Source organism: Pantherophis guttatus, chromosome 7 (genome assembly GCF_059756535.1).
Source record: "Pantherophis guttatus breed Tessera chromosome 7, ASM5975653v1, whole genome shotgun sequence".
NCBI classification, from domain to species: domain Eukaryota; kingdom Metazoa; phylum Chordata; class Lepidosauria; order Squamata; family Colubridae; genus Pantherophis; species Pantherophis guttatus.
Window position 1 is genome coordinate 24,553,688 of NC_142069.1, and position 21,214 is coordinate 24,574,901.

The 21,214-nt window shown below is 39.7% G+C and overlaps 1 protein-coding gene across 5 annotated transcripts; it reads right to left on the reverse strand.

Annotated features, from left to right (window-relative positions):
• Positions 1-439: 439 nt before the first annotated feature.
• NFYB (nuclear transcription factor Y subunit beta) lies at positions 440-13,136 on the reverse strand. Of its 5 annotated transcripts, XM_087873793.1 has the most exons (8): positions 12,027-12,722; positions 11,753-11,812; positions 8,584-8,677; positions 7,181-7,311; positions 5,589-5,786; positions 4,644-4,725; positions 1,717-1,796; positions 440-1,554 (listed from the first exon to the last, which is right to left on the reverse strand). In XM_087873793.1, exons 3-8 carry the CDS (start codon positions 8,675-8,677, stop codon positions 1,522-1,524), a joined length of 618 nt encoding a protein of 205 aa, XP_087729919.1. In that variant the 5' UTR covers positions 11,753-11,812; positions 12,027-12,722; the 3' UTR covers positions 440-1,521. The 5 variants fall into 5 exon arrangements, with proteins under 5 accessions (XP_087729919.1, XP_034259658.1, XP_034259657.1 ...); XM_034403767.3 differs by lacking the exons at positions 11,753-11,812; positions 12,027-12,722 and adding an exon at positions 12,809-13,136; XM_034403766.3 differs by lacking the exon at positions 11,753-11,812 and having other exon boundaries at positions 12,027-12,788.
• Positions 13,137-21,214: the final 8,078 nt, after the last annotated feature.

Genomic DNA, 21,214 nt, shown 5'->3' on the forward strand with positions numbered 1-21,214 from the left:
ATATTCCTTGCAGGATTTATAATCCTTCCATTTCTCATTAACCTGTCAGAGCTGAAGAAGCTAAACGTCTTCAAAGAAAAAACAAAGTCCAGTTGCCTCCTGAAAAAACACCTTTGGGACAACCATGACCTGGATGACTGAGAATCTCTTTGTGAGCAAAAATTATGTGAGGTTTCTGTTTTTCCAATGTTAAATGCTACTGGAATGTGTTAATTCGATGTGTTAGATTTAGAGGATTTTTGCCATCATGATTTAAAATAGAGACCAGTTCACACGGAGGGATGAGCATCAGATTTTCACATTTTTCTTTTCATGGTTTAGAATTCAGCCCTTTTTTGTTGTCCAATTTTTTCCAGGACAAAGCTTTGCTGATCAACCATTTTATTTTCAAGTTCTCAGTGGCATTTGTTCACTTATTATCATTCTACAAATCACAATATTTTTAGGTATCTTAAAATTTATTGCAGCAACAGGAAACAGCCAAATAGATGCTCAAACCTTCCACTTACATCCCTGGAAATACATGCCCCTCTTAACTTCCACAGTAATTAAGATCCAAGTTCCCACGCATCATGACTATGAAGATGTTAAAGAGGTAATCTGACAAAGTATCAAACAGAATCTGGCTTCTTTCAAAAGAAATCATAAATTAAAAGCAATTTATTTCAAAAGTAGCAAGATGAATATCCCTAGTTCAATGATCAACCAAAAAATCCCTTTTACTACATACTTCTAATTGTTGCAAAACAGGGACTGCACTACCAGATACAGTTAACACTGATACTGGGTACCAGACAATCCACAGAACTAATTCTGCATACAAGACAACAGTTCATGACAAACCCACCTTCATTCTTTTACAGCTTGTGCAAAATAGTTCCCAGGGACCATGACCCAAGGTTATAATGCTAGGATCCAAAGATTGGTTACTTCTAGATTCCCATTATTTAAAGTATTATATTAAAAGTACTGGGAGCACTTATTTTGAACTGTGGGCATTTGAGGAATTTCAAGTTAAATATTAATAAATATTTAATTCAACTCATGCAAGACAGATACAAAACAAAAGGTCATCTCAATTTTTATAATAAAGGCAACTTGCATTCTAAATGAACTGTACCCTTATGTTTTATTCAAAGGGTAAACGTGAATTAAACCCAGCTGTTTACTTGAATTACAAAAGTAACATGATTCAATATGAAAATAAGAAACTGTCTACAAATCTCTTGACAGTAGTAAATTGCAATATACAATGCATATAGGAGTTATACAGAGCAACAAACTCTTGTACAAAACAAAAAAAATATTTTAATACCTTTAAAATCCAATTTCTTTTAAAATCACTCCTGAAAAAAGGTTTGAATCAGAGTTCACATCTCAGTTAGTCAAGCCTCAGGAAGCTACATTACAACTATTGAATATACAAAGTGACATTTCTTTCTTCGCTAGCCAATTCAAATTCAAGTTCTCTTTTCTTTAGCATTCCTTGTTAATATTTCTTACTTGTCTAAAGCCTTCAAGTCATGAGAACTGAATTTGCTGAACACCAGGAATCTAGAGAATAGAAAACAAATACACATTAATTTCCAAAATCAATCCAAAAACTCATTTGTTTGTGAGATCTATTGTAGTGATCTTAGCAATAACACACTTTTTCATTGTACTGATGGAAATATTTTAAAAAATTAAGGAGTGGGGAGGAAGGAAATGCAGTACCTGTTGATAGGACGTTGTATAAACCATGACATTTTGTTGTTGGCCATCTGTAGTTATCAAACCTGCTGGCAACTGGTTAGCTAAGTGAGAAAAATAGCATTGTTAGAAGATTTCTGCTCATGTAGAATTAAATACCAAATCTAAGTTAAGTATCTACCATTAGACAGTGTCAAATCTGATCTCTTTCACTAATATGTACTGGAACTGCAACCTGATAGTACCAGATGAATGTTAGACCTTCCTAACAAGAAACTGAGAGTTCCACTATGAACTAATTTGGAAGATAAAAATACACAGTAGTATGAATAAAAACATTAAATAATATATTAACTGTCTCACCTTACAGTTGGAAGACAGATTGATTCTTTACAGTGCATTTTAATATTTTCAGTTTTTTAAAACACGACTGTTTTGAAGTACATCATCGTACTTTAACGGAAACATGTGCTCAAAGGTTCTCTATCCTCTTTTATAATTGTTTGTCTATGTCTGGCAAATATTTTTTGAATAACACACACACACAAAACAGAACAGAACAAAACAAATATGCCTGATCAGTCAACAGGGCAAGTTCCATCAAATGCAACAACCTTGTCAAATTACATGCAATGTTTCTGACAAAACAGCCTGGTTTCAAAGATATACATCTACTAACTTCAGTCATCAAGTTTCACATACTTGCTGCTCCATGTTCTATCTTCCACCAATCTACTCCCAAAGTTTCTCTGAGCATTTTAAAATTCTAATAAAATACAGGTAGTCCTCCACTTACAATTGAGCCCAAAATTTATGTTGCTAAGTGAGGCATTTGCTAAGTGAATTTTGCCCCCATTTTATGACCTTGCCACATTTGTTAAGTGAATCACTGCAGTTGTTAAGCTAGTAACACAGTTGTAAAATGCATCTGGCTTCCCTATTGACTTTGCTTGTCAGGAGCAAAAGGTGATCACATGATCCCAGGACACTACAACCATCATAAATGAGTCAATTGTCAAGCATCTGAATTTTAATCACATGACCATTGAGATGCCACAATAATTGTGTGAAAAATGGTCATAAATCACTTTTTTCAATGCTGTTGTTAACTTTGAATGTTCACTAAACGGACTATTGTAAGTTGAGGACTACTGGAGAGAGAGGAACACCATGATTAAAAATTAGACACTTTTTTTTTATAGTGTTTATATAAAGGTCTCTCTGCCTTACTTTCAAACATTCTTCCTCTCATTCAGGAGGATCATCTAACCTTCAGATGAACCTTTTTGGGCAATAGGAAGAGAGGAAGTAAGCTTCTATCAGCAATGCTTTGATCTGCATTCAAACAATCCTCTAATCAGTATAGGGATTTTTTTAATTCAGTCAATACTTGGAATATAATTCAGTGAAGAAAACAACTGCAATTAATGCAGTTCCGTTGTGATAAAGTTTTATCAGAGAATTCCTCCTTTCCTGCCCGATTAGATTTTCTACCAGAACTATGTACAATTAATAATTATCTTCAGCCACTCAAAAGTATCTGTATTCTACTGGAAAAAATGCAAAGTACAAAACGAGTGGAAGATATCTAATTAAAAGCTCAATGAACTCTATGCAAAAGAGAGAGACAGCTGTTATCAAAATGCAAAGAATGCTATTAAAAAATGCTTTACAATGGGATCTTTCTTGTGAGACATCAGAACTCTGCATAGTTTAAATATAACCCATAATGAAAGAAACATTTGTTTTCTACAGAAACTTTTATTAAAACAATTCTGTCTTACAATAAGAATGCAGTTAGTTTTAGGTAAATTACACCACTGTTACCGTCTATCAAGTTTCAGGTAAACAACTGTGTATTTTAAACCGAGTATTTCAAATTAATTTTCAATTTAATTTTACATAGTTGTATTGTTTCATTATCTTTTCTTCATTATAATCAGCATGAGATTCTCTGGACAGGACATAACTATTTCAAATAAATAACAATGCTGACTTGAGATCAAAGACTACTATTTGTGAATGAGGGATATTTGAAAAAATAACATTGTTTCTATATGCTTCAGTAAACAATCCAACAGCAGCAGAAGAATTGCTTTGTCTCTGTGTTTTCATTAAGGAATAAATCTTCATGCATCAAAATTTATGTTATACTATCTCACATGTAATTTTCAATGGAAATTCTCCTCATTGGTAAATCATTTATAGTGATGGCAACAAGTGAAGTACATCAATATGAAATCTTGCTCAAAAATTGTAAATCACTCAATATAATTCCTTGTTCATTTCGTTTCAATCTTGTTTTCAAGGATTCATGAACAAGCTAAGGTTTGTGTCCATTTGTTCAGTGAACTGTTCAAGATTACAGTGGTGCTGAAAAAAATGGATGTATAACCAATCCTCAAAGTTCTGGCCACTGCAGCGTCCCTGCAGTCACTTGATCACACTCGACTGCCTAACTCACACTTATAACATTGCAGGGAGCCACGGTCACGTGATTGCCATTTGCAACCTTCCCTGCCAGTTTCCCACAAGCAAAGTCAATGTGAAAGTTGGCAGGGAAGGACACAGATGGGTCCAGCTCCCTGGCCACCCTGGACTCATGTGCAGCCTGCGCTGGATCTCCTCCTCTACCCATGCTACTTACCTGGGACTCCTGCCACTTTTTGCTTAATGATCTGGAACTTGGAATTATTATGGCAACTGGAAATGATAGCAACTGGATTGCTATCACTAAGTGATGAGGTCACATGACTGCGCTTTGCCCAGTCCCTAACCCAAGTACTACCTACATATAGCATCAATATTTTGTGGGCTGCATGTACTTTGCCATTAAACTGTCACATAAATACTGGCTATAGTTCAATACAATTAACAAGCCTATTTAATTGTAAGTATTAAGCAACAATTACCACATCTGCCCCAGTCAGTATTAGAAATACAGTACTTACTAAATGCTTCCTCTGTGAGCTCCTCACTAAGGCCGTCTGCTGTGGTAACTGTTCCACCAATGCCTTTTTCTCCCTTCATTGCCTTGAAAAACAGTAATGGTTTACATATAATACATGCATTTTCTGCAATTCACAATACAATCGAATAAGTTTGAAATCTCTCTTTCTCTCTTATGCAAAAGACTTTTCCTAATAGGAGCCTGTTGATTTTGCCTCATCACTGATCATATTAAATATTCATCTAGTAGGTTTTCTGGACAAGCTTCTTGGACAAAATGGCAAATTAGGCAGATGTTTTGAGAAATTTTCCCATACTACTGCCAGCTCAGTCTGTCTTAACCAGAGGCTGATGTGAGGTTCTGTCTTCCAACTTGCTATGAATAGCTATTTATAGAGAGAAACTGCAACAATAAGCACCATTCCTTATTATGAGATACATATGTATCAACTCTGCTCCACTCTGTTCATTCTTATCATTATGGTAAACAAAGTACAAATAAAACAGATGTGAAGTAAGGCCACAAAACCTCCTCCGCAATAAAACAGTGCAAATAAGAGAGGGAAGAGAAGAAAGGATGTGCTGTGTCACCATTTATATATTTTAGTTTGATTTCTTGGAGATTCTCATCCATTTTCTTCTCAGAACCTAACATGTTAAATTAGGTTCTGTTTTGCACTAACTGCAAATGTTGATTAACCCACATTGTTAAAGCAACAAATTGGTAAATACAAGCTGCTTTTTTAGTCTAGTCCGTGTGATACAAACAATAGGAATATTTTTTCTACTATAAATATATACACTTGTATAGTAAAGAAAAAATACTGCAGTACAGGTAAAAAGTGATCTTTTCCAATAGGAACACATACAAATTACCCAGCTATCTTTACTTCCAATACAAATACATTTAAGCATACAATGAAACAGTTGCAAATAGAATTACAAACCTCTCTAAACTTCTGAAGATACAACTTCAATGGTTCAACATAGCTATCAAACCCCAGAGTAGACATAGCAAAGAGAATATCTTCTCCATTTATTGTCTTCCGTTTCTCTTGATGACACCTCTCACTTGCTTCTGATGTAATAAAACTGATGAATTCACTGACACACTCCTGCACACATTCCTTTGCATCTTTAGCAATCTAAAATATACACAATGTACATTAACGTATTTTTAAACTATCATTTTCCAAAAAGATAAAAATTATAATAACCCCCTCCAAAACATAATAAAAATATATAAAAGGCATAATAATGGAGCATGTCTAAAATATAAAAACAAGGCAGGCAGATACAGGGAGGTAATGTTCTTTCAGACATTTAAGCCCAAAAATATTTTGATCTTTAAAGATCAAATGAGGCATTCATATGGACTGGGAATCAAATCAGCAACCCATTCAGCTTCTCCAGGATCAATGTAACATAATCAAGTCTGCCTGAACCTGTTAGAAATGTACACATCTTCCATAATAGCTGACATTTTCCATTATCAGAGATAATGGTCAACCAACCTTATGTAAGGATAGTTAAAGCTGGTAAAGACTCCTCCTGTTAATAAAATTAGTGCGGTCCCAAACAATGCATTTAGATCAAGAACAACCAAATGACACATCTTCTGTTCAAGAGGAAAATAGGGTATGTAACAGATTCCTGGACACAGGAAACTTCTATAAAGGCATCTATTCTACTGGAGTTTTGCTTTGGTTTGCTGATTCTCATCCATGTTGTTACTAGATCCAAGTACTAGTGACATCTTACTTGATTTAACCAGTGTCCCATCTGATTCAGATGACAAGCAGATCAGAGCTGAATATTAAAATATTGATATCTTTGTGCCAAATTTCCCAGTTGTACTTCTTAACAGAAGTACCATGTACTCTAACAGAAATGTTGCAGAACCATTTTTAGAAGCTCACCCTGCCCCATGAATGGACATTGATGCCTAATCAAAGAGCCAATCTAGCTAGTTATCAATCCCTATTATATTAAAAGCCATTAATGTTTAAAATAATATAATAAATAAAGCATATTCTCCAGCTTAATCTCAATTAATTCTTAAGTATACTAAGAAAACTAACAAAACATGCATTTTATACAGAGAATTGGAAAGTGGAAAATATTTTTAAGAGCAAAACACTTCCAAAATAAGCAAAGTAATCCATTTGCAAAGCAACCATATTGAAAATGGTTGAAACTCAAAACACTTTGCGTGCCATTAAATGAAAAATAAATGTTATTTTATTGAAGGAATGCTTCTGAGAATTATTAATTATTGACATTTTTTTTCTCAATATGAAAAATTACCTGGCAATTTCCTTTTAAGAGAATGAAACTGTCCCAGAATTTAAAACTTATTTTCCCTCACAAGAGAAAAATGCAAACTTCTATCCTGGACAAGATGGAATTGTAACTAACCACAAGATATGACACTTTTGCCTGTTAACAGAGACTAATAACTCAGCAATACCAGATCCAAAATCCTTAATCTGGATTTGAAATATGGAATACTATCAAAAATTTATTTTACATATATTACCTTTCCTGTCTGAGGTATAGCATTCTTCATTATCCTTGCCACGTTTGCAATAGGAAGATATATATCTTGTTCTCTAAAACTCTCTTTGGAACCATTTGTATCTTCATGATCATTCATGCTGTCCTCAGTATCTAAGAAAACACATTAATTACATAATCAGGAATGTTAATCAATGCACTGATACCCAACTGAAAAACCTACACTTATACTTTGTTATAGGTAGTCCTTGAGTTACAACAATAATGAAGCCTGCTCATCAAGGTTGTAAAAGTTTTTTTATTTTATAAATAAACAATACATAATCAGTCATTCAATATATCTTCTAAATACATCTTTTAAGTTTTCTTTTTGCTCCTCCAATATTTATCATATCTTAATATTATAAACAAACAATACATAGTCAATCATTCAATATATCTTCTGAATACATCTTTTAAGTCTTCTTTTTACTCCTCCAATATTACTCCTCCAATATTTATCATATTTATCATATCTTAATATTGTCATTTCCTTTATTATAACATTTCCCCCACTTTACTTACTTCCCTATTAATACCTTAATCTATCTTTTAATTTTATTAAAAATTAGACAACCATTTTATCCCCACACAACCTTCAACCAACCCCCCCCCCCAAGCCACTCGGTCTTGGAGGGGTTGAGTCTGAGCCTGTTTCTACCCATCCAGACCCGTACCGCCTCCAGGCACTTAGACATCACAGAAAGGGCATCCCTGGGTTGGTCACATGATGGAGAGTGGCAGCCATCAGAACTTCAAATCTGGATTGTAAGTACCTCCAGGAAGGTGCATTGTAACTTTGAATGTTTGCTAAGCTACTGGTCATAAGTCAAGGGCTACCTGGATTCTTCTTTAAGTGCTTTAAAGAAACTACTAGTTTTTCTTTCATATTTTTACACAACATTTCAGCATTTTAAGAAAGAAAAGATCATGCCACTAGCCTAATACAACCAGCAATATTAAGCCTGCGGCTTAATTTATATCAAAGATGGGATGCTCAGCCTATGAGCAAGATGTCATGAATAGAATAGAATAGAATAGAATAGAATAGAATAGAATAGAATAGAATAGAATAGAATAGAATAGAATAGAATAGAATAGAATAGAATTCTTTATTGGCCAAGTGTGATTGGATACCCAAGGAATTTGTCTTAGGTGTATATGCTCTCAGTGTACTAATTTTATGCAGTGTTTGGCCTTCCTTCAAAAGTTCTTTACAACATTTTAATTTAAACACTAAAACAAATCATTTATATCTTCCCTGTCAGCCTCCTGTACAGGAAGAAAGAAAAAGGCATTTCAAACAGAACGGGATACCAAGAAAGGAGAGAATGGGCAATTCTAACTGTTGAAGAATCAATAGATTCTGTTCAACATATTACTTACCATCATGAGGCTGGATCACATAGTGACTACCACCAATATAATCTCCAGCAATTCCCAGCTGTGAAGCATCTGTTGTAGAATTATCACCATCCATCTATAATAATAAGATAATTGTTAAACAGAACATTGACTATATATACACATTACCACCATCATGAATGGCAATATATATAATATCAATAATCTTCTATACCTGAACTTGAACTTTCAGGTATATTAAGAAAAAAATCCCACTGCCATTTCTTATTATTCAGTTCAATTTATCTGCTAAATTGTTTTAGCACGCCAGGATACTATTATTCATGTGTAATGGTATGGCATTTCTTTTATCATCCCCAGGCAGCCAACTTTATTCTTTTGTGGGGCACTTATGCAAACTGAAGTATTTCAGAAGTTATCAAACACATATCAAATGTTAAAGACTTGCACATAAATAATTAATTATCCACTATTTCAAATAACTGTTTCTCAGTGCATTAAGTTCTGTACAATAGAGGCCATTGTTCATTAGGCAATGATAAACTCTTCACAAAACAATGTTGTTACTCTTTGTGTAAATATTTCATGCTTTGGCTCCACTTCAAGAAGCATTATACTGAATTACAAAGAGAATTACTGCCACTTCCATAAATAAGGATTGTAATAAAATTACATAAATTTAATAATTTGGGGGGGAGGTTCCTTCTTTTTGAAAATTTATGCGTGTATGTATCTCAATCAATATTATATTTGTTTTGGTCCTTTTTTGTTATTAATTGAAAAGCAACAAAATAATCTCAATTCCCCCCCTGCCAAGGAAGCATCATCTACTGCTGTTTTACTAGGCCAATATTGGAATAAAACTAATCTAACCTGAGAAGGGGCTTTCTGCTCTGAGTAGTTCACACTTGAAGCAGACAAAGTGGATGGAAGTAGGAAGACAGCCACCCTGTGACTCAAAGGGTGCCCAGAGAGGAGTGTGAAAGAAGTGGGCTGAAAGGGATGGGCATTCAGTTAAAGAGCTGCTTTGATCACATGCCAAATTACAGCAGTCTTTCCCTTGCAAACTGAAGAGGGATACAGCACCAGACCACTGAACAAACTGCTTTGGATTGCTTGACAAGAGCCAGACATTTGTACCAGAGTAGTTCTCTGTCATTCCAGCTGGAAGAGAATGGTCAGCTCTGCACTGGTATCCCTAACATAATGCCAGGGCACATTCACCCATGTTTCTCTGCTCAGAGAATGGCTGCAAATGATCCAGCCTGTCCACCCAAGTGATTACAGTCAATAGGAAGAGAGTGAAGACATGATCATAGCAGCAAGAGGAAGAAGACATGTCAACAAACCATGACAGATTATTGTCAGAACTGATTCTCTAATGCAGATAATGCTTCTGGATATGTCCACATAGACCACGTCGTCTAGTGACCTATCACAACTTTTTCCACCTTTGCTAAACCGGGGTGGGCGTGGTCAACATGTGATGCATCCAGCTTGTGGGCTATGAGTTTGATACCCCTGACATAGACTATTTGATATCACTAGAAAAGTGGCATCCCTCTGGGATATTTTTTCCTAACATCTGTAGCTTGCAGTCCTGGGCCTTCCTAGTACAGTATTTCAGTCAAGTCCTGTGTAGTGTCTATTCAAGTGTTCAAGATGTGTTAAAATCAGCTATCACGTCTGAAAGTGCCAAAAGTGTCCTTATCATATTTTCATCAATCTTAATTTATAATACAATTATTAAATTTCTATTATGCAATTAGGTAGGGAAAGCATTTTTACATTTTGAGAAATGTACTTTGAAAAGTTAGATGTGAGATATTACAGTTCTAATCCAACACATTGTTATCTATGGATTTCATCAAGGTCAACTAGACTTAACTTCTAAGAAAATGTATCCCATTGTGAAGATAATCAATCTTTGATATCTTTCTTCAACTATATCATGAATTCATGTATAGAATTGCAATGTTAGATAAACTAACATAAACTGTCTTTTCAATAACACTAATAGTACATTAACAGTATATTAATTTATTTTATATAAATCTAAGTACATATATTTTGAGTTATTTTTAAAGACAATAATGTACATTGCTTATTAGTAACTATATTGAATATTATCCCTTCCAGTTTTCTATGCCCTTTTAAAATTATATTTGACAAATGATGCAATTATTCCAAGTTTCATATGTTTGGAATGTTATTAATTGCAAAAGCATCTCTGTGTGTGCGTGTGTTGGAAGGTCAGTATTTTAGGGGGCAAAAAAGGAACAAGAGCCAATAAGCATATAAAGGTAGTCCTCAACTTACAATCACAATTGAGCCCAAAATTTATGTTGCTAAAACATTTGTTAAGTGAGTTTTGCCCCATTTTATAACCATTCTTCCACAGTTGTTAAGTGGATCCCTGCAGTTGTTAAGATAGTAACACAGTTAAATTGACTTTGCTTGCCAGACAATCACAAAAGGTAATCACATGACACTGCAACTGTCATAAATACAAGTCAATTGGCAGGCTTCTGAATTTTTATCATGTGACCATGGAAATACCGCAATGGTCATATTACTTTTTCAGTGCCATTATTAATTTTGAATTGTAACTAAATGCTATTGTAAGTCAAGGACTACCTGCATTAATCTCAAGTCTAACAAAGTACAGACAATTGGACAGATTAATTGGTATATATTTTGTCATCCAGTGAATGATTTATGCTGAAACTTTTAATAACCTCACTTGAGATCCATGACTTGCTTTTGAACCGTTATAGTCTTTGTTATTCATTTGCTTTACCAATGAGCAGAACACCAGAAAGGATCCGTATCAGACCTACGAATTTTCTAATAAATATCGATCAGTAATTCTGGGAACTAACAGGCCGTACACATTCTGCGTAGCGGATCAAACTAATCAATACTAATAATTTCTGTCTAAATCAATTAACACAAACATAACCCAGAGAAAAAACATGCAAGGCTCCCTTATATATATAAAAAAAAAAGTCAGAGAAATCCGATGAAATATTTGCACTTTTGATAGGTTCACAAGCATTTACTCACATGGTCCCACCTTAAAATTAGGCAGGCTGGCTGGCAAAACAACAACAAAACCCTGATCCCACAACACCCATCTGCCGTAGTTGTGTGTATGTTTTAGACAGGGGAAGAAAAAAAAAAGAATTACTCATAAGTGGACATCCAATTGGGTACGTTGAATCCTTTCAGGCCGGGAGCGATAAAGGCCCTTTGACAACGAGGGAAGGTGGGTGGGTGGAGGAAGACGCACGTGGGAGACGTAACAAGAGAAAACAACAGCAACGTCTGAATGCTAATAAATGCGCAGAGAAAAACACGAGACCCAGAAGGAGGAAAGGAAGAAAAAAAAAAAGCTTTCGGACAATTAAAATAGCAGCCCCATGCCGCCCCCCACCCACCCACCCTCCACCACCACCACCCACCTTTTAGGGCCGCCGTGCCCGGACGAATGCATCATCTGGCTGGGGGGGACTGCGGGAGCCCTTTTATGACAGCGTCCCATTTCCCCTTCTTGGAACCGCCAAAAGCGCAGAGGAGCAGCGCGACGGAGGGTCGGTCGGGGCAGGCGAGGGGGGGGGCCCACAAACCCCGCACCCCCTCTTCTTTTTAGGCCGAGAAGCAGACAAAGCGGGTCGGCTTAAAAATAAAGCCCAACTCCACCCGAGGAGGGAAACGGGGGGGGGGGAGAAACGGGGAGGAGGCAGCCCCCCCCTTGTTACGATAGTCCCCCCTCAAATAGCAAGAGGGGGGGTCCTCGCCGTTGGGGAAAACCCCCCCCCACTCGGGAAGAGGGCGCGGAAAAAAAAAGGGGGGGGAAGGCGAGGACGGGTTTGCCCCGCAGGCGACCCAGGATGAGGCACCGCCGCCGCCGCCTCGCTCGGGCCTCGCTCTGCCCCCCACCCCGCTCTCCGCGTTTCCAAGGCCCGGCCGGCCGGCCGGCTGGCCAGCGCCGCCATCTCGGCTTCTCCTCCCCTCGCGGCGAGAGCAGAAGACGCGGCACAAAGAAGCGGGCCCGGCGTGGGCTCCGCTCAGCTCCGGCCGCTCGTCTTTTTTTTTTTTTTTCCAGGCTCCCCCCCCCCCACACTTCCTGGTCCCCTCAGCGGCGGCGCGGCGGCAACGCCGGAGCCCGGGGAGGGAGACGGACATTTCATTCGAGCCTGCAGTGGAACCGGTTAGCAATCATTGGCCGGAGCCAGGCACAAACCTCCAGTGCGGCCCTGGTTGGCTCCCTCCACAAATCGGCTGTTTGGTTGGACAGAAAATGGCTGCGAAGGAACCAGTCCCAGCGCGGAGCACCGCTTCCCGAAGCCGGCCTGCCCTCCCTCCGCGCCGCCTCCTGCCCGCCCCCCTCCCGCCGCGGGAGGCTGTTCCCGCTGAAGGGTTCCCCTCCCGCCGCCTGCCTTGAGATCAGCCGCCAAAACACCGCCGGCGGCCTCTCAGGGAACGGCGTTGCCTTGACCTCGGCTCTTTATACGCCCGAAGGCAGCTGCCGTCTCTCCCCCACCACACACACCCCGTCTGTCGAACCAAGCTGAGAGGAACAACGTGGCAGTCTGTTTTTTCCAGTGGGTTTTTTTTTTTTTGGTACCCTTTTCCCTCCTTTTTTTTTTTTTTTTAACAGGCTAGGGACCTTTTCTCGCGGAAATACAAGAGATATTATATTCACATGACATGCGAAACCATGGTTTAAGACAGAGGTCTTCAAACTTGGCAGGTTTAAGACTTGTGGACTTCAACTCCCAGAATTCCTCAGCCAGCAAAGCTGGCTGAGGAATTCTGGGAGTTGAAGTCCACAAGTCTTAAATCTGCCAAGGTTGGAGACCCCTGGTTTAAGAATTGGCTACAGGGGTGAAATCTAGCAGGTTCTGACAGGTTCTGGAGAACCGGTAGCGGAAATTTTGAGTAGTTTGGAGAACCAGTAGCGGAACCGGCAAATACCACTTCTGACTGGCTCCAGAGTGTGGAGGGAATGGAGATTTTGCAGTATTCTTCCCCTGGAGTGGGGTGGGAATGGAAATTCTGCAGTATCCTTCCCCTGCCACGCCCACCAAGCCACACCACTCCCACCAAGCCATGCCCACAGGAACCGGTAGTAGAAAAATTTGGATTTCACCACCGATTGGCTACCTTGCAGATCCACCGCAGTAGCTGCATTCACAATATATGTTCTGCCGCAAGGAAATCAGGTGTTGGAATAGAATATAAAGTTTATTACGGTCATCGACCAGCAATAGACATAGTAATTTAAAAATAATACTGACATTAATCGTGAATAATAACATCCCTGTTATGAAAATACATGAAATACTTCGTGAGTTAAGATGGTGTTAGAACTGTTCTTTCCAAAGGCACAGTATAAGATGAGTTGTTTGGAGGTACAGGTAGTCCTCAAATTACGACCACAATTGAGCCCAAAATTTATGTTGTTAAGTAAGTAATTTAAGTGAGTCTTGCCCCATTTTACGACCTTGTTAAGTGAATCGCTGCAGTTATTAAACTAGTAATACAGATGTTAGGTGAATCTGGTTTCCCCATTGACTTTGTCAGAAGTTTGCAGAAGGTGGATCACATGACCCCCCTAGGACACTGCAAAACTCATAAATCAGTTGTCAAGCATCCAAATGTATATCCAAATGTAAATCATGTGACCGTGGGGATGCTGCAAAGGTCATAAGCGTGAAAAATGGTCACGAGTACCTTTTTTCAATGCCGTTGTAACTTTGAATGGTCACTAAGCGAACTGTTGTAAGTGGAGGACTACCTGTACATGTCAATCCCTCCCCTAGTTTCTTGTATAGGAACATTTTCCATTGCTCCTTGAAAGTGCCTGAATAGAGTCCATCTTCGAAAGTACAACTAGCCTAATGGCCAAAAGGGAGCGCCCTGCTGGGCTTGTGGTTTTTGCCTTTTAAAGGCTTATGGTTTTTGGCTTTGGAAACAAAGAGCCTCATTGTTTATGAAATGGGGAAGTTTCAGATAGAGAGGAAAAGCCTCTGATAGCCTAAACACATTTTATTTGAGAAGTCTGACGCCCTTTCTTATCTTGCTAATTTCAACCTTGCTGATAAATCCTTTTAAGTGTAATTCTAATAATTCGTCCTGAAAATAGTTGAAAGGTTGGATGGCCCAAGAGTGAATGAATGGTGGGGGAGGCTTAGTTTCCTTTCTGCAGTGGATACAACCTATATACAGTAATTGACACCTAGGCTTTGGGATATATCCCATAAGGAAAATACAATTTTAGCTAATTTTACAGTGTAAAATAAATCCTTGGCCAGAGTTCACTAACTAACCTACAATTGCTGAGTTGAGGTAAATGGTTTTCCTCAAGCTGAGTTCACCCTGGAACTTCATGGACATGTCCCTCATGACCATCAGCAGGAGGGCAAGGAGAGGAAAGGATGTTTGCATCATGAAAAGGACATGCCTAATTTACTAGTGTCACACACCATGATATCATTATATACTCATATTTGCACACTGTGATGCCATGTATCATCAACTGGATGTCATGATGGCTAGTTATTGGCTCTGTTGAGGTCCTAGTGATTTTCTTGGGAATGATTCTGGAGCAATTTCCCATTTCTATCTTCTGGAGTACCTGAAATACTTCTGGAGTAACAGAAAATAACAGAATAACAGAGTTGGAAGGGACCTTGAAGGTCTTCTAGTCAGTCCACAACCTTTGTGGCTTGGTGGCCTGGCTGGGGGGGAGAGGGGAACTGGGTCGTGTAAGTGGCAGGCTGGTGCATGCACGGATACACACAGCTCAACTTGTGTGAGCAGCAGGCCAACGTGCACTTACGAGTGCCCGCTAGTCCGCTACTTGCGCAAGTTGAGTTGTGTGCATGCGTGTTCTGGCCAACCCCTTGCACAGCCCAGTTCCATGGCCTGGTAGTGGGGCACTGCCCAAAGGTTGGGAACCCCTGTTCTAGTCCAACCCCCTGCTCAAGTACTTTCTAAAAATCCATTTTCTAAACATCGATCTTGATGATCAGCTATATGATAAACCACACACACAAAAATGTGTGTTGCGACTTCATAGCACAAATCCAAATTGCGTTTATGCCCTGATTTTGGATGCAAATCTTGAGTCATGGTTTGTATTACAACAGGGGTGTCAAACTCGATTTCATTGAGGGCCGCATCAAGTTGCGTTTGACCTCAGGGGGGCATGGTGGGCATGGCCAGTTTGACATCACTCGTGTCAGGGGTGCCTGTGGTGGAAAATGAAACCAACAGTCTAGTGCAGGTATCTCCAACCGTGGCGACTTTAAGACATGTAGACTTCAACTCTCAGAATTCCCCAGCCAGCAAAGCTGGGAATTGAAGTCCACAACATTTGCTGGCTAGGGAATTCTGGGAATTGAAGTCCACAACCTTTGCTGGCTGGGGAATTCTGAGAATTGAAATCCACAAGTCTTTGCTGGCTGGGGAATTCTGGGAATTGAAGTCCACAACCTTTGCTGGCTGGGGAATTCTGGGAATTGAAGTCCACAATCTTTGCTGGCAGGACAATTCTGGGAATTGAAATCCACAAGTCTTTGCTGGCAGGACAATTCTGGGAATTGAAATCCACAAGTCTTTGCTGCCTGGGGAATTCTGGGAATTGAAGTCCACAACCTTTGCTGCCTGGGGAATTCTAAGAATTTAAGTCCACAAGCCTTTGCTGGCTGGGGAATTCTGGGAATTTAAGTCCACAAGCCTTTGCTGGCTGGGGAATTCTGGGAATTTAAGTCCACAAGCCTTTGCTGGCTGGGGAATTCTGGGAATTGTAGCCCACAAGCCTTTGCTGGCTGGGGAATTCTGGGAATTGAAGCCCACAAGCCTTTGCTGGCTGGGGAATTCTGGGAATTGTAGCCCACAAGCCTTTGCTGGCTGGGGAATTCTGGGAATTTAAGTCCACAAGCCTTTGCTGGCTGGGGAATTCTGGGAATTGAAGGCCACAAGTCTTTGCTGGCTGGGGAATTCTGGGAATTGTAGCCCACAAGTCTTTGCTGGCTGGGGAATTCTGGGAATTGAAGCCCACAAGCCTTTGCTGGCTGGGGAATTCTGGGAGTTGAAGTCCACAAGCCTTTGCTGGCTGGGGAATTCTGGGAATTGAAGTCCACAAGTCTTAAAGTTGCCGAAGTTGGACACCTCTGGTCTAGTGTTACTTTCCACTTCCAGCTCATTCTTCATTCCTAGATCTGGGAAGCCAACTTGCTGGTGACCTAGACCTCAGATGTGTCTGGATTCATGCCAGCTCTGTCTACAGTAAAACAATGATTCTTAAACTTGTAGTAGATGAGCAGAAAGGGTTGGCATCTGTTACCAAGGCTTGAATGGGCGACCACAGTGATGTAGAGTTCTTACCCAATGGATTTGTGGGAAGGAATGAGCAGAGACATCTATGACCTGGTTACACTACATAGATAAAATCACTCACATTTACTAGGGTCTTAATTCCTCATGCTTCTTTGCTGTTGTCCCAGTGCCAACAGCCTTCCTGAGACACAAGCAAGATTGGATATCAACCAGCTGCCAATTTCCTCTCTTTACGTAAGGTTGTTCCAATTATAGAATGCCTTGGAGGAAATTATCTGGATTCTTTTCAGTTAGGGAGTAAATTTCTGTGATCTGGATGACAGGAGTGCATCGCTCTTGGTCCCCTTTCATCTCTTGATAGCTTTCAATATCTGTTCTGCCCCAGCTCCGGATTTCCAAGGATATTGATACACACCAACAGTCCTTATCAAATTTATTAAGTAGCAAGAATAAACAAGACCGGCAAAGGTTGGCAACCAGCCCTGAAAACAAGATATGATAAACCAAAATACTCTAATAAAATACAAGTTGTTTCCAGCAAGAAAGCACTAGCTGCATGTGACTTAAATAGGCTAAGGGAGTGGCCAATTATCCTCAAGCCCTACTCTCGAGTAGACCTCCTCCTCCTGAGTAGCCACTCCTGCCTTTTGGCAGCCCTGCGTGCTCGAGCTTTGAGGAGAGGCTCCTCCACTTCGCTCTCTCCACTTGAAGGAACCTCTGGAGGTTCTGAAGGCCCTGGCTGAGTCTCTGCCTCTGGCACCACATCCTCTTCAGCCTCCTCGCTGGCCGATGCGAGCGCTGGCTGTGCAGGCTGCTGGCGCAACACACCAGCCTCCTCTTCGTCGGGATCAGCCATGATCCGCGCAGGCCGCTGGCGGGCCACAACAATATCTTCTGCCATGATATCCTTCTGGATTGCCAGCCAGCAATAATGATTAGAGACATTTTCAGAGATTCTGCTGTTTTCTAACCAGGCAGTACCAGACGGTGGTGGTGACATCAGTCCCATGGGTATTCCATTACAGGTAGTCCTCGACTTACAACCAAAATTGAGCCAAAAATTTCTATTGGTGAGACATTTGTTATGTGAGTTTTGCCCCATTTTACGACTTTTCTTGTCACAGTTGTTAAGTGAATCACTGCAGTTGTTAAGTTAATCACATGGTTGTTAAGTGAATCTGGCTTCCTCATTGACTTTGCTCGTCAGAAGGTCACAAAGGTGATCACAAGAGCCCGGAACACTGCAACAGTCATAAGTATGAGTCAGTTGCCAAGCGTCTGAATTTTGATCACGTGCCCATAGGGATGCTGCAACCGACGTGTGAAAAATGGTCACTTTTTTCAGTGCCGTTGTAACTTCAAACAGTCACTAAATGAACTGTTGTAAGTTAAGGACTACCTGTTCTACAGGGGCTGATTTTCTCACTTTGCTATTTAGTATCTATATGAGGCTGCTGAGATAAGTCATTAATCAGATCAGGAGATATCACCAGCATATTGATGATACCCTGGAAGCTTTGTAGATCTGGATAGGATCAAGTAAGCTGAGGTTGAAACCAGACAAAATGGAGCTGCTGCTTATCCAGATACCATCTAGTTCTTTGCTTTTTTTTTTTTAAATCAAATTTTATTGGTCCCCCCCCCCCCAAATTCACCCACATCTTTTTTAAACAGAGTATTGGCCATATCTTATCTTATACAATTTATCAAATTCAAATACATTTTACTCAATTACAATTTTTGCCACAATTTTCTTTTTTTCCCATTTTTTAATCATATCTCAATATTTCTTTGCTTACTTATATAAACAACATCTTCGTTCGCCCTCAAATTCTAATTTTCCTGCTTATTCATATTTATTCTCTTTCGTTTTTTAACCATTCATCCTTTATCTTAGTATATTTATATATGTTCGGAGTTTAGTTCTCTGCTTTGATGGTTACTCCAGACAATAGCGTTTTATCTAAAAGAGCAGATCAGCTGCTTGGGTACCTCCTGGATTCATGCTGCTGCTGAGCAGGTGGAGGCTATGGCTTGGGTGAGAGGGCATATAACTCATGTTTTTACCAACATCCTTTCAATATGCTGTATATGAAATTATTTTTGGAAAGCCATACCGGATGAAGAATTCAGCAATCTGCATGCTGACATGTGAGAGTCATTATAACAATATTGTGGGTGGTGAACTGTGCCACAAGGCTCCTAGGTAAAATTCAAACTGTTCTTTTTCGTCATTAAACCCTTGGCTAGTATGCTTTTGCAGGATTCCTAATATAGTACTGACCCATCTTGTATGTTCATCCTGTATAAAAATGTTACAGGCCGCCATGCTACATCTGGTGAAGTTCGTGGGGACCCAGAGACTGTGGTCTGTTTGGTGGATGCCTCTGCCATGCAGAACAGCTACAGGAGATCAAATCTGTGCCCACCCTGGCTTCGTTTCTGAAGGCAGCCCAGATAGAATTATTCTCAAGAGTCTTTAAAAGTTCGTGCTTCCAGCTGTAAACTGCAGGAGTCTCTGAATTCTGTAATATATAAATGTGGAAAATAAATATTCTGCATATGTTAATATTTTAACCGAGTTCCTTTTTTTTTTTTTTGCCAGTCATTTTACAAATAGCTGCTTTTTTTCTGTCTGGCTAAGCCTGCCAAATGAAATGTAGACACCGCTTGACAACAGATTACATGAATTAATTGATTTTTAATCCATAAATAGATGAAATGGAGTCTCATCTCAAATTTATGAATATGTTTATGTATTCCCAAAGGCTGGAGACTTGTATTCTAGATCAGGGGTCTCCAACCTTGGCAACTTTAAGCCTGGTGGACTTCAACTCTCAGAATTCTAGGAGTTGAAGTCCGCCAGGCTTAAAGTTGCCAAGGTTGGAGAGCTCTGTTCTAGATACAGATAGTCCTCGACTTATAACCACAATTGAACCCAAAATTTCCATTGCTAAGTGAGGCAGTTGTTAAAATGAGCTGTGCCTCATTTTACAACCTTTTTTTGCCACAGTTGTTAAGGGAATGGCTGCAGTTGTTAAATGAATCACGCCATCGTTAATCTGGTTTACTGGATTTGCTTTGCTTGTCGGAAGCAGCCTAGGAAGGCTGCAAATGGTTATCGCATGATCCCCCAGGCCATTTGCCGAGCACCTGAATTTTGATTACGTGAACATGAGGATGCTGCAATGGTCTTAAAAGTGTGAAAATTGATTATAAGTCACTTTTTTCAGTATTGTTGTACTTCAAATTACTGTCAGAATAATTTAATATTTTTTATGACTTGTAGTGTCATTTGTGTGTTTGTGTGTGTGCGTGCATGCGTGCGTTATCTGTCATTGTTTTCAATATGAGTTGACAACTAAGGCTTCTAGTCGATACGGCACATGCACTCCTGTACTAATTTATCTAATGAAAGCCTGAGATCGTAGGACATACAAGGAAAGAAACTAACCTCACAAGCACACATCAGTTTCATTGCATGAAATATTCCATAATTTCATGGAATAATAAATATTCCATAAAATATAAATTGCCTAGCCAACTCAGATAACTCAGGCCATGCTGGGGGAAAATACACCCATCCTTCATTAGCCTTTCCAGGAGCAACCATCCATCTCACCTTTTTCCATTATTTTATTTTATTTTTTATTTATTTTCTTTGTCAAGCAGATGTAAGATAACAGATAAAAGTGAATGATTATGAATACAGGAAATGGATACGAATAAACGGAGACAGGGATGGTAGGCACGTTGGTGCACTTCTTAGGAATGGGGTGAAGTCAGTGGTGGGTTGCCCCTGGTTCGGACCGGTTCGCAAGAACTGGTAATAAAACCAGCGGGTGGCCCCGCCCACTGCCCCAGATGTCATTGGTGATCTGCGCATGTGCAGAAGCAAGGCGCGCACGCGTGATCCCATTGCGAACCGATAGTAAAGGTAAGTAGAACCCACCCCTGGGTGAAGTCAACAGTGGACAGTCTAAGGTTAAATAATGCTTCCCTCAATCTACCAGGGGAAATGGGGGGGGGGGGGGGAAAGGCCTTCTCCTTTTTCACGGCTGGTGTTAAAGATCAACGCTATGAAACACCTTCCCGAAGACTAGATACATTATAACTACAGCATTTTTCAGTCTATTAATCTAGACACTTTGTTCTCCCCCCCACAAAGTATATTTTGTCCAACCATTTTTAACAAACCCTTCTACTGTGCTTCTACCATGTTCTGATCATCTTGTTCTTCCCTTGCAAATTCAGTTACACCCTTTCAGCCAGCAGGGGTCGCACGACCCCTTTCGGAATTCAG

Coding starts and splice junctions, on each gene's coding strand:
- NFYB (XM_034403767.3), bottom strand. CDS start 8,677: ATGGATGGTGATAATTCTACAACAGATGCTTCACAGCTGGGAATTGCT. Junction 7,312..8,583: donor TGTGATCCAGCCTCATGATG/GTAAGTAATATG, acceptor GTGTTTTCTTAG/ATACTGAGGACAGCATGAAT. Junction 1,555..1,716: donor ATACAACGTCCTATCAACAG/GTACTGCATTTC, acceptor TCTATTCTCTAG/ATTCCTGGTGTTCAGCAAAT.